At 53.6% G+C, this 12,640-nt stretch overlaps 1 protein-coding gene across 1 annotated transcript in view; it reads left to right on the plus strand.

The window, feature by feature from the left end:
* The first annotated feature begins 1,930 nt into the window (after positions 1 to 1,930).
* The window catches only part of LOC309556705 (uncharacterized protein), a 53,219-nt gene continuing 42,509 nt past the window's right edge, over positions 1,931 to 12,640 (plus strand). The window contains exon 1 of the mRNA XM_082259171.1: positions 1,931 to 2,061. Coding sequence (XP_082115297.1) covers positions 2,038 to 2,061 — 24 coding nt within the window. The 5' untranslated portion in view covers positions 1,931 to 2,037. The remainder of the gene's footprint in view (positions 2,062 to 12,640) is intronic.

Genomic DNA, 12,640 nt, shown 5'->3' on the forward strand with positions numbered 1-12,640 from the left:
TATAGAGAGAGAGGGGGACACCAGAGTGTTCTATAGAGAGAGAGGGGGACACCAGAGTGTTCTATAGAGAGAGAGGGGGGACCCCAGACTGTTCTATAGAGAGAGGGGGGACCCCAGAGTGTTCTATAGAGAGAGGGGGCCCCAGAGTGTTCTATAGAGAGAAGGGGACCCAGAGTGTTCTATAGAGAGAGGGGACCCCAGAGTGTTCTATAGAGAGAGGGGGGACCCCAGAGTGTTCTATGGAGAGAGGGGGGACCCCAGAGTGTTCTATAGAGAGAGAGAGGGGACCCCAGAGTGTTCTATAGAGAGAGAGAGGGGACCCCAGAGTGTTCTATAGAGAGAGAGAGGACCCCAGAGTGTTCTATAGAGAGAGGGGGCCCCAGAGTGTTCTATAGAGAGAGGGGGGACCCCAGAGTGTTCTATGGAGAGAGGGGGGACCCCAGAGTGTTCTATAGAGAGAGAGAGAGGACCCCAGAGTGTTCTATAGAGAGAGGGGGCCCCAGAGTGTTCTATAGAGAGAGAGAGGGGACCCCAGAGTGTTCTATAGAGAGAGAGGGGGACCCCAGAGTGTTCTATAGAGAGAGAGGGGGACCCCAGAGTGTTCTATAGAGAGAGGGGGGACCCCAGAGTGTTCTATAGAGAGAGGGGGCCCCAGAGTGTTCTATAGAGAGAGGGGGGACCCCAGAGTGTTCTATAGAGAGAGAGGGGGACACCAGAGTGTTCTATAGAGAGAGAGGGGGGACCCCAGACTGTTCTATAGAGAGAGGGGGGACCCCAGAGTGTTCTATAGAGAGAGGGGGCCCCAGAGTGTTCTATAGAGAGAGAGGGGGACCCCAGAGTGTTCTATAGAGAGAGAGGGGGACCCCAGAGTGTTCTATAGAGAGAGGGGGGACCCCAGAGTGTTCTATAGAGAGAGGGGGCCCCAGAGTGTTCTATAGAGAGAGGGGGGACCCCAGAGTGTTCTATAGAGAGAGAGGGGGACACCAGAGTGTTCTATAGAGAGAGAGGGGGGACCCCAGACTGTTCTATAGAGAGAGGGGGGACCCCAGAGTGTTCTATAGAGAGAGGGGACCCCAGAGTGTTCTATAGAGAGAGGGGGGACCCCAGAGTGTTCTATGGAGAGAGGGGGGACCCCAGAGTGTTCTATAGAGAGAGAGAGGGGACCCCAGAGTGTTCTATAGAGAGAGAGAGGGGACCCCAGAGTGTTCTATAGAGAGAGAGAGGACCCCAGAGTGTTCTATAGAGAGAGAGGGGGCCCCAGAGTGTTCTATAGAGAGAGGGGGGACCCCAGAGTGTTCTATGGAGAGAGGGGGGACCCCAGAGTGTTCTATAGAGAGAGAGAGAGGACCCCAGAGTGTTCTATAGAGAGAGGGGGCCCCAGAGTGTTCTATAGAGAGAGGGGGACCCCAGAGTGTTCTATAGAGAGAGAGGGGGGACCCCAGAGTGTTCTATAGAGAGAGAGGGGGCCCCAGAGTGTTCTATAGAGAGTGGGGGACCCCAGAGTGTTCTATAGAGAGAGGGGGGACCCCAGAGTGTTCTATAGAGAGAGGGGGGACCCCAGAGTGTTCTATAGAGAGAGGGGGGACCCCAGAGTGTTCTATAGAGAGAGAGGGGACCCCAGAGTGTTCTATAGAGAGAGGGGGACCCCAGAGTGTTCTATAGAGAGAGAGAGGGGGCCCCAGAGTGTTCTATAGAGAGAGGGGGACCCCAGAGTGTTCTATAGAGAGAGGGGGGACCCCAGAGTGTTCTATAGAGAGAGGGGGGACCCCAGAGTGTTCTATAGAGAGAGGGGGACCCCAGAGTGTTCTATAGAGAGAGAGGGGGCCCCAGAGTGTTCTATAGAGAGAGGGGGACCCCAGAGTGTTCTATAGAGAGAGGGGACCCCAGAGTGTTCTATGGAGAGAGGGGGACCCCAGAGTGTTCTATAGAGAGAGGGGGGACCCCAGAGTGTTATGTGAAGGGGTGGGGGATGGGAGGGGTGTTCCTGATGATGATTGGTTCTTTCTTTCAGGCGGTGGCTCCTCTCATTGGTTGGGGATGGAGGTGTCTGCAGGACGAGGGGTGAGACTCTTGGATATATTTATATTTCTGATTATTCCAGGAAATGTTTTGTTTTTTCTTTTCTTTTTTTTTTTTTTTTTTTGCTTTCAGTTTTTTTATTTTTTCACTGATCTTTATTCTTATCATGGGGAGGCCAAAAATCTACAGCCTGGGGCCAGACCTGTCTGTGATGGGAGGACCTCTGATGTGATGGGGGAGGACCTCTGATGTGATGGGAGGACCTCTGATGTGATGGGGGAGGACCTCTGATGTGATGGGAGGACCTCTGATGTGATGGGGGAGGACCTCTGATGTGATGGGGGAGGACCTCTGATGTGATGGGAGTACCTCTGATGTGATGGGAGGACCTCTGATGTGATGGGAGGACCTCTGATGTGATGGGGGAGGACCTCTGATGTGATGGGGGAGTACCTCTGATGTGATGGGAGGACCTCTGATGTGATGGGAGGACCTCTGATGTGATGGGAGGACCTCTGATGTGATGGGAGGACCTCTGATGTGATGGGAGGACCTCTGATGTGATGGGGGAGGACCTCTGATGTGATGGGAGGACCTCTGATGTGATGGGGGAGGACCTCTGATGTGATGGGGGAGAACCTCTGATGTGATGGGAGGACCTCTGATGTGATGGGAGGACCTCTGATGTGATGGGGGAGGACCTCTGATGTGATGGGGGAGGACCTCTGATGTGATGGGGGAGGACCTCTGATGTGATGGGGGAGGACCTCTGATGTGATGGGGGAGGACCTCTGATGTGATGGGAGGACCTCTGATGTGATGGGAGGACCTCCGATGTGATGGGGGAGGACCTCTGATGTGATGGGGGAGGACCTCTGATGTGATGGGGGAGGACCTCTGATGTGATGGGAGGACCTCTGATGTGATGGGGGAGGACCTCTGATGTGATGGGGGAGGACCTCTGATGTGATGGGGGAGGACCTCTGATGTGATGGGGGAGGACCTCTGATGTGATGGGGGAGGACCTCTGATGTGATGGGAGGACCTCTGATGTGATGGGGGAGGACCTCTGATGTGATGGGAGGACCTCTGATGTGATGGGAGGACCTCTGATGTGATGGGGGAGGACCTCTGATGTGATGGGAGGACCTCTGATGTGATGGGAGGACCTCTGATGTGATGGGGGAGGACCTCTGATGTGATGGGGGAGGACCTCTGATGTGATGGGGGAGGACCTCTGATGTGATGGGGGAGGACCTCTGATGTGATGGGAGGACCTCTGATGTGATGGGAGGACCTCTGATGTGATGGGAGGACCTCTGATGTGATGGGGGAGGACCTCTGATGTGATGGGGGAGGACCTCTGATGTGATGGGGGAGGACCTCTGATGTGATGGGAGGACCTCTGATGTGATGGGGGAGGACCTCTGATGTGATGGGGGAGGACCTCTGATGTGATGGGGGAGGACCTCTGATGTGATGGGAGGACCTCTGATGTGATGGGGGAGGACCTCTGATGTGATGGGAGGACCTCTGATGTGATGGGAGGACCTCTGATGTGATGGGGGAGGACCTCTGATGTGATGGGAGGACCTCTGATGTGATGGGGGAGGACCTCTGATGTGATGGGGGGACCTCTGATGTGATGGGGGAGGACCTCTGATGTGATGGGGGAGGACCTCTGATGTGATGGGAGGACCTCTGATGTGATGGGGGAGGACCTCTGATGTGATGGGAGGACCTCTGATGTGATGGGAGGATCTCTGATGTGATGGGGGAGGACCTCTGATGTGATGGGGGAGGACCTGTGATGTGATGGGGAGGACCTCTGATGTGATGGGAGGACCTCTGTTGTGATGGGGGAGGACCTCTGATGTGATGGGAGGACCTCTGATGTGATGGGAGGATCTCTGATGTGATGGGGGAGGACCTCTGATGTGATGGGGGAGGACCTCTGATGTGATGGGGAGGACCTCTGATGTGATGGGAGGACCTCTGATGTGATGGGGTAGGACCTCTGATGTGATGGGGGAGGACCTCTGATGTGATGGGAGGACCTCTGATGTGATGGGGGAGGACCTCTGATGTGATGGGAGGACCTCTGATGTGATGGGGGAGGACCTCTGATGTGATGGGGGAGGACCTCTGATGTGATGGGGAGGACCTCTGATGTGATGGGGGAGGACCTCTGATGTGATGGGAGGACCTCTGATGTGATGGGAGGACCTCTGATGTGATGGGGGAGGACCTCTGATGTGATGGGAGGACCTCTGATGTGATGGGAGGACCTCTGATGTGATGGGGGAGGACCTCTGATGTGATGGGGGAGGACCTCTGATGTGATGGGAGGACCTCTGATGTGATGGGAGGATCTCTGATGTGATGGGGGAGGACCTCTGATGTGATGGGGGAGGACCTCTGATGTGATGGGGGAGGACCTCTGATGTGATGGGGGAGGACCTCTGATGTGATGGGGGAGGACCTCTGATGTGATGGGAGGACCTCTGATGTGATGGGGGAGGACCTCTGATGTGATGGGGGGACCTCTGATGTGATGGGAGGACCTCTGATGTGATGGGGGAGGACCTCTGATGTGATGGGGGAGAACCTCTGATGTGATGGGAGGACCTCTGATGTGATGGGAGGACCTCTGATGTGATGGGGGAGGACCTCTGATGTGATGGGGGAGGACCTCTGATGTGATGGGGGAGGACCTCTGATGTGATGGGGGAGGACCTCTGATGTGATGGGAGGACCTCTGATGTGATGGGAGGACCTCTGATGTGATGGGAGGACCTCTGATGTGATGGGGGAGGACCTCTGATGTGATGGGGGAGGACCTCTGATGTGATGGGGGAGGACCTCTGATGTGATGGGAGGACCTCTGATGTGATGGGGGAGGACCTCTGATGTGATGGGGGAGGACCTCTGATGTGATGGGGGAGGACCTCTGATGTGATGGGAGGACCTCTGATGTGATGGGGGAGGACCTCTGATGTGATGGGAGGACCTCTGATGTGATGGGAGGACCTCTGATGTGATGGGGGAGGACCTCTGATGTGATGGGAGGACCTCTGATGTGATGGGGGAGGACCTCTGATGTGATGGGGGGACCTCTGATGTGATGGGGGAGGACCTCTGATGTGATGGGGGAGGACCTCTGATGTGATGGGAGGACCTCTGATGTGATGGGGGAGGACCTCTGATGTGATGGGAGGACCTCTGATGTGATGGGAGGATCTCTGATGTGATGGGGGAGGACCTCTGATGTGATGGGGGAGGACCTGTGATGTGATGGGGAGGACCTCTGATGTGATGGGAGGACCTCTGTTGTGATGGGGGAGGACCTCTGATGTGATGGGAGGACCTCTGATGTGATGGGAGGATCTCTGATGTGATGGGGGAGGACCTCTGATGTGATGGGGGAGGACCTCTGATGTGATGGGGAGGACCTCTGATGTGATGGGAGGACCTCTGATGTGATGGGGGAGGACCTCTGATGTGATGGGGGAGGACCTCTGATGTGATGGGAGGACCTCTGATGTGATGGGGGAGGACCTCTGATGTGATGGGAGGACCTCTGATGTGATGGGGGAGGACCTCTGATGTGATGGGGGAGGACCTCTGATGTGATGGGGAGGACCTCTGATGTGATGGGGGAGGACCTCTGATGTGATGGGAGGACCTCTGATGTGATGGGAGGACCTCTGATGTGATGGGGGAGGACCTCTGATGTGATGGGGGAGGACCTCTGATGTGATGGGGGAGGACCTCTGATGTGATGGGGGAGGACCTCTGATGTGATGGGGGAGGACCTCTGATGTGATGGGGGAGGACCTTTGATGTGATGGGAGGACCTCTGATGTGATTGGAGGACCTCTGATGTGATGGGGGAGGACCTCTGATGTGATGGGAGGACCTCTGATGTGATGGGGGAGGACCTCTGATGTGATGGGAGGACCTCTGATGTGATGGGAGGACCTCTGATGTGATTGGAGGACCTCTGATGTGATGGGGGAGGACCTCTGATGTGATGGGGGGACCTCTGATGTGATGGGGGGACCTCTGATGTGATGGGGGAGGACCTCTGATGTGATGGGGGGACCTCTGATGTGATGGGGGAGGACCTCTGATGTGGTGGGAGGACCTCTGATGTGATGCGGGAGGACCTCTGATGTGTTGGGGGGGACAGTGTAGGGTGAATTTTGCACAGTGTAGGGTGAATAATGTACATCATAGGGTGAATGTTCTACAGCGTAGGGTGAATGTTGCACAGGGTGGAGTGAATGTTGCACAGCATAGGGTGAATGTTGCACGGCATAGGGTGAATGTTGCACAGCGTAGGGTGAATGTTTTGCACAGCCTGGGGTGAATGTTGTACAGTGTGGGGTGAATGTTGTACAGTGTGGGGTGAATGTTGTACAGTGTGGGGTGAATGTTGTACAGTGTGGGGTGAATGTTGCACAGCGTAGGGTGAATGTTGCACAGGGTGGGGTGAATGTTGCACAGCGTGGGTTGAATGTTCTACAGCGTAGGGTGAATGTTGCATAGGGTGGGGTGAATGTTGTACAGTTTTGGGTGAATGTTGCACAGTGTAGGGTGAATGTTGTACAGCGTAGGGTTAATGTTGGAGATTGTAGGGTGAATTTTGTACAGCGTAGGGTGAATGTTGCACAGCGTAGGGTGAAAGTTTGGCGCCCCCTGCCCTGGGTGATAGCAGAGTGCAGTGACGGATTTGAGCTCAGATTGTTTGATCGGCTTCTTCCCCAGATAGAGACCGAGTGCTCTGATCCTGGGAGTGATCCTCGGAATGATTCTGGGAGTGATCCTCTGAGTGATTCTGTGGGTTATTCTGGGGGTAATCTTCGGAGTGATTCTGCGGGTTATTCAGGAAATGATTCTGCGGGTTATTCTGGGAGTGATTTTGTGGGTTATTCTGGGAGTGATCCTCGGAGTGATTCTGCCGGTTATTCTGGGAGTGATCCTCGGAGTGATTCTGTGGGTTATTTTGGGGGTAATCTTCGGAGTGATTCTGCCGGTTATTCTGGGAGTGATCCTCAGAGTGATTCTGCCGGTTATTCTGGGAGTGATCCTCAGAGTGATTCTGCCGGTTATTCTGGGAGTGATCCTCGGAGTGATTCTGCGGGTTATTCTGGGAGTGATCCTCGGAGTGATTCTGTGGGTTATTCTGGGAGTGATCCTCGGAGTGATTCTGTGGGTTATTCTGGGGGTAATCTTCGGAGTGATTCTGCGGGTTATTCTGGGAGTGATCCTTTGAGGGATTCTGCGGGTTAATCTGGGAGTGATCCTCGGAGTGATTCTGTGGGTTATTCTGGGAGTGATCCTCGGAGTGATTCTGTGAGTTATTCTGGGAGTGATCCTCGGAGTGATTCTGCCGGTTATTCTGGGAGTGATCCTCGGAGTGATTCTGTGAGTTATTCTGGGAGTGATCCTCGGAGTGATTCTGCCGGTTATTCTGGGAGTGATCCTCGGAGTGATTCTGTGGGTTATTCTGGGGGTAATCTTCGGAGTGATTCTGCGGGTTATTCTGGGAGTGATCCTTGGAGGGATTCTGTGGGTTATTCTGGGAGTGATCCTTGGAGGGATTCTGCGGGTTATTCTGGGAGTGATCCTCGGAGGGATTCTGTGGGTTATTCTGGGAGTGATCCTCGGAATTGTAACGGAATCCGGACACCGCGACTGGGTATCTCCGCCAGTAACCTGCTTCCTAAGCTCTGGAACACTGGATCCGTGATTCCGGCTATAGTTACCCCAAGAACTCGACAGTACAAGTTTTGGAGTGAAGCCAGAATCAAACTGTTTATTCAAACACAAAGCACACAGATATACACTCTGATAACCCCTCCCCCTTAGTCAATCCACACAAACATACACATCCCATAATAAGCTTACTCAAGGCAGACAGGAACAATAGAACAATGGAATGCAGGTATTCAACAATAACAAACCCCCACCCCACTAGCAAGAGTCTGAAGCACTTTTGCAATATTCTAGCAATCTTCAATATATCTTCATATATTTCCTGAGGGACACTGTTCAGAAATATTATTGTCCCAAGTGAAAGAGACCCTCCCCCAACACAAACCACACATAGAGAACCCAGGATAACCGGGGTAACACGAAAGGCTGAGTTTGGTGTGGTTGTACAGCGAGTCTGATTAGTGCAGACCCGACTGGGGTTCTTGGTCACCCTGTGCCCCTAATAGACACAGGGTGACTTACACATAAGAGGGGCCGGGGAAGCTGGACAAGGAGTCTCCCAACCTCTCTAAAGCAACTGGGGTTCCACAAGCCCCCCAACCAAAGTGACTCACGTCACATATCTCCCCTTTCGGCAGGAGACTAAGGCTCCATGTACACGGGACGTTGTAAATGGCCGTTTAGGAGCAGTTGGGCGTTTTTTTTAGAAGCCCCTGAACCCATCTACATTTTATCTTATCTGTCCATGTACTCCGGGTCGTTTACAGTCATTTGCAGGCAGTTGAGTTCAGGGACGTTTTTTGGAACGCAATTATTTGCGTTCGAACGTGTGTTTCCCGGTGTTTCAAACGCAGAAACGCGGCCGAACATGACCCAACGTGATGAACATACGTTCAGCCACGTTATACGTTTTTTCTGCCTCCATTCAAAATCAATGGTTCCCTATGGGAGCCTATTGATTTGAATGGAAGTCGCACCGCAAGTCGGATCAGGATGATCCGACTTGCGGCGCGACTTGCGCTGTGAGAATCTTAAGGCGGAACTCCACGCCAAAAATGGGAGAAAAAAAAACGGCGTGGGGGTCCCCCCCCAGGTTCAAAACCAGGCCCTTCGGTCCGGCATGGAATTTGAGGGTAGCCCCACGCCGAAAAAACGGCGTGGGGTCCCCCCCAAAATCCAGACCCTTATCCGAGCATGCAGCACGGTAGGGCAGGAAGGGGGAGGGGACGAGCGAGCGAACCCCCCCCCCCCCCCCTGGACCATACCAGGCCACATGCCCTCAACATGGGGGGGTGTTGGTGCTTTGGGGCAGGGGGAGCTCTGCACCCCCCACCTCAAAGCACCTTGCCCCCATGTTGATGAGGACAAGGGCCTCTTCCCCACAACCCTGGCCGGTGGTTGTGGGGGTCTGCGGGCAGGGGGCTCATCGGAATCTGGAAGCCCCCTTTAACAAGGGGGCCCCCCAGATCCCGGACCCCCTCCCTATGTGAATGGGTAGGGGTACACTGTACCCCTACCCATTCACCCCATAAAAGGCAGTGTGTGTAAATAACGACAGGAGACGTTTTGGAAAGTTTATTAAAAATCTTCATCTGGTCTTCTCCCTCTCCGGTCTTCTGGTCTTCAGCTCTTTTGCTGTCCGCGCTTCTGCTGTCCAATCTTCTGCTCTTTTGCCTCCTCTGGTCTTCGTCTGCTTCTTCCTCCGGTCCTCCTCCGACGATGTCTCCGGTGATTATGCCGGTCTCTGCAGCTTGTTATATAGCCATTGTGGGCGTGGCCTCCCAGTGACGTCACGGGAGGCCCTGCCCCTTATGCCACAGATGACGTTATCTGTGACATAAGGGGACGGGGCCAAGCCCACAATGGCTATATAACAAGCTGCAGAGACCGGAGACCGGCATAATCACCGGAGACATCGTCGGAGGAGGACCGGAGGAAGAGGAAGAAGAAGACCAGAGGAGGCAAAAGAGCAGAAGATTGGATAGCAGAAGCACGGACAGCAAAAGAGCAGAAGACCGGAGAGGGAGAAGACCAGATGAAGATTTTTAATATACTTTCCAAAACGTCTCCTGTTGTTATTTACACACACTGCCTTTTATGGGGTGAATGGGTAGGGGTTCAGTGTTGAGGGCATGTGGCCTGGTATGGTCCGGGGGGGGGTGGGGTCGCTCGCTCGTCCCCTCCCCCTTCCTGCCCTACCGGGCTGTATGCTCGGATAAGGGTCTGGTATGGATTTTGGGGGGGACCCCACGCCGTTTTTTCAGCGTGGGGCTACCCTCAAATTCCATGCCGGACCCGAAGGGCCTGGTTTGGAACCTGGGGGGGACCCCCACGCCGTTTTTTCCCCATTTTTGGCGTGGAGTTCCCCCTTCAGATTCTCACAGCGCAAGTCGCGCCGCAAGTCGGATCATCCTGTTCCGACTTGCGGTGCAACTTCCATTCAAATCAATAGGCTCCCATAGGGAACCATTGATTTTGAATGGAGCCAGAAAAAACGCTGCTAAAAGCAACGTGGCCAAACGTGCAATAACGCAAATGGAAAAAGCTACTGAAAGCACGTTTAACAGCTGCTTTTTCCCGGCGTCAGAACTAGCTTTGCAGCACGTTTTTTCTAACGTCCCGTGTGCATGGAGCCTTACACAGAAGGAGACCGTAAACGGGTTGACTTTCGAAGTTAGTCCGCAGTTCCAGTCCCCCAATGTCTGCACCCACACAGTACCCCAAACAAATTGTCTGGAACAGATCGTTACTCACCCAGCCAACCTCTGCCTCTCTCGTAGAACACAACCCCTGCTGTGGAGAAGTGTGGACTGGTCCTTCTCCCTGGAGTCCATTTAGCTGCTGGAGAGAAGACAGGGTGGCTGGGCTCACTCCATCATGCTGTTGGGGATCTGGGCCGACTACCCAGCATCCCTGGGGTATCCAGGTTGAGACAGTAGTCTCATACCCTTTTTCTCTATGAAAATCCCCCAGTGATTGTACAACAAGGCTGACATCCTCCTGTCCCAATGCCAGACCTTTTTCTGGGGTTGTGTTAGTGGAAACCAAAGGAAATCCATCTTCTATTAGTTGGGGGCAGAGGCCAGCAGCACTCTGCCTTGTTGCCAGCTCTTCTGCTGGATTGCGGTCAGTGAATACCGCAGTCCCATCCACTGATATCAGCTCAAGCTGCAGTTGTGAGGTGCCAATTGCATTCTCACCCTGGAGCTCCTGCAGAGTTGACTGTTGTGGGCAGAGGCCAGTAGTGTTCTGCCCAGCTGCCAGCCGTTCCACTGGGCAATAAAGTGAAACATCAGTGGCCTTGCACAAATACTTCAGGGCCCCCGATTGTTGTATGTAGGGGTCCACAGCGCCATGCTCTGAAGTCAGCTCTTCTGCAGGAGGCTCACCGGGTTGTTCCTCCTCAACAGAAAAGTCTATTAAATCCCCAGTCTCTGGTGGTATCTGGGGATTGAAATTCACCATCTCCTTTCTGTGGAATCCAGAAGATGTTACTGGTGCTGGGCAGAGGCTAGCAGAGCTCTGCCCTGTTGTCAGCACTTCAGCTTTGGGAACAGCAATCTCCGGAGTTTCCACTGCCGACTCATAGGGAAGCTGCTAAACGTGTTCTAGAAGTTCCTTGTATGCCCTTTCCAGATGCTGTTCTTTCCTTAGCAAGTGTTCTAGATCAGGTTCAAGCTCTGAGACCCCTGTGAGACGGAGCATAGCCTCTCTGTATTCTCGCAGGTCCTCAAGGGTAGGTTCCCCTTCATCCCCAAAGACATCTGAAAGGCTCTCCCACAGCAATCCAGGGCCACCAAAGTCATATCCCTCCGGAGAGCATTCTGATGTCTCTCCTAAATATTTCTGCTCTGCGTGCCATTGCAGAGCCCAATACTGATTGTCCAGCTCTATCTCCTGCTGGACCAGCCTGTCCAACTCGGATACCCAATGCTCCTGGGGCCGTTCTTCCAGGAATGCCATCCGCAACTTCCATTGATCACTGGCCCGTTCCCCTGGGGTTGGAAAGCACTTGCCTTGCTATATAACAGCAAGCTGGAGGACTCCAATCCAGAGCCCCACCCAAATCTGCTGCCTGAGCTCCAGGTATTGATCCGCAGACACCGTCCTGGGGTATACAGAAAGGGCGATCCGCAGCACCTCCTCAAACTCTGATGCCAGGTTCATATCTCCGTTGTAGCGACCAAAGTCTGCCATCCCGATCTTGGATCCCGGTGGAGGTTTGGATGTCCCAGACTGCAGGAAGCATCCCACCGCTGCCACCAATGTGACGGAATCCGGACACCGCAACTGGGTATCTCTGCCAGTAACCTGCTTCCTAAGCTCTGGAATACGGGATCCGCTATAGTTACCCCAAGAACTCGACAGTACAAGTTTTGGAGTGAAACCAGAATCAAACTGTTTATTCAAACACAAAGCACATGGAGATGAACACTTCAGGGACAACCCCTCCCCCTTAGTCAATCCACACAAACATACACATCCCATAATAAGCTTACTCAAGGCAGACAGGAACAATAGAACAATGGAATGCAGGTATTCAACAATAACAAACCAACACCCCACTAGCAAGAGTCTGAAGCACTTTTGCAATATTCTAGCAATCTTCAATATATCTTCCTATATTTCCTGAGGGACATTGTTCAGAAATATTATTGTCCCAAGTGAAAGAGCCCCTCCCCCAACACAAACCACACATAGAGAACCCAGGATAACCGGGGTAACACGAAAGGCTGAGTCCGGTGTGGTTGTATAGCGAGTCTGATTAGTGCAGACCCGACTGGGGTTCTTGGCCACCCTGTGCCCCTAATAGACACAGGGTGACTTACTCATTAGAGGGGGCGTGGAAGCTGGACAAGTAGTCTCCCAACCTCCCTAAAGCAATCTGGGTTCCACAAGC

Source organism: Pelophylax lessonae (assembly GCF_965119305.1).
Source record: "Pelophylax lessonae genome assembly, chromosome: 5".
In the NCBI taxonomy this organism is placed as follows: Eukaryota; Metazoa; Chordata; class Amphibia; order Anura; family Ranidae; genus Pelophylax; species Pelophylax lessonae.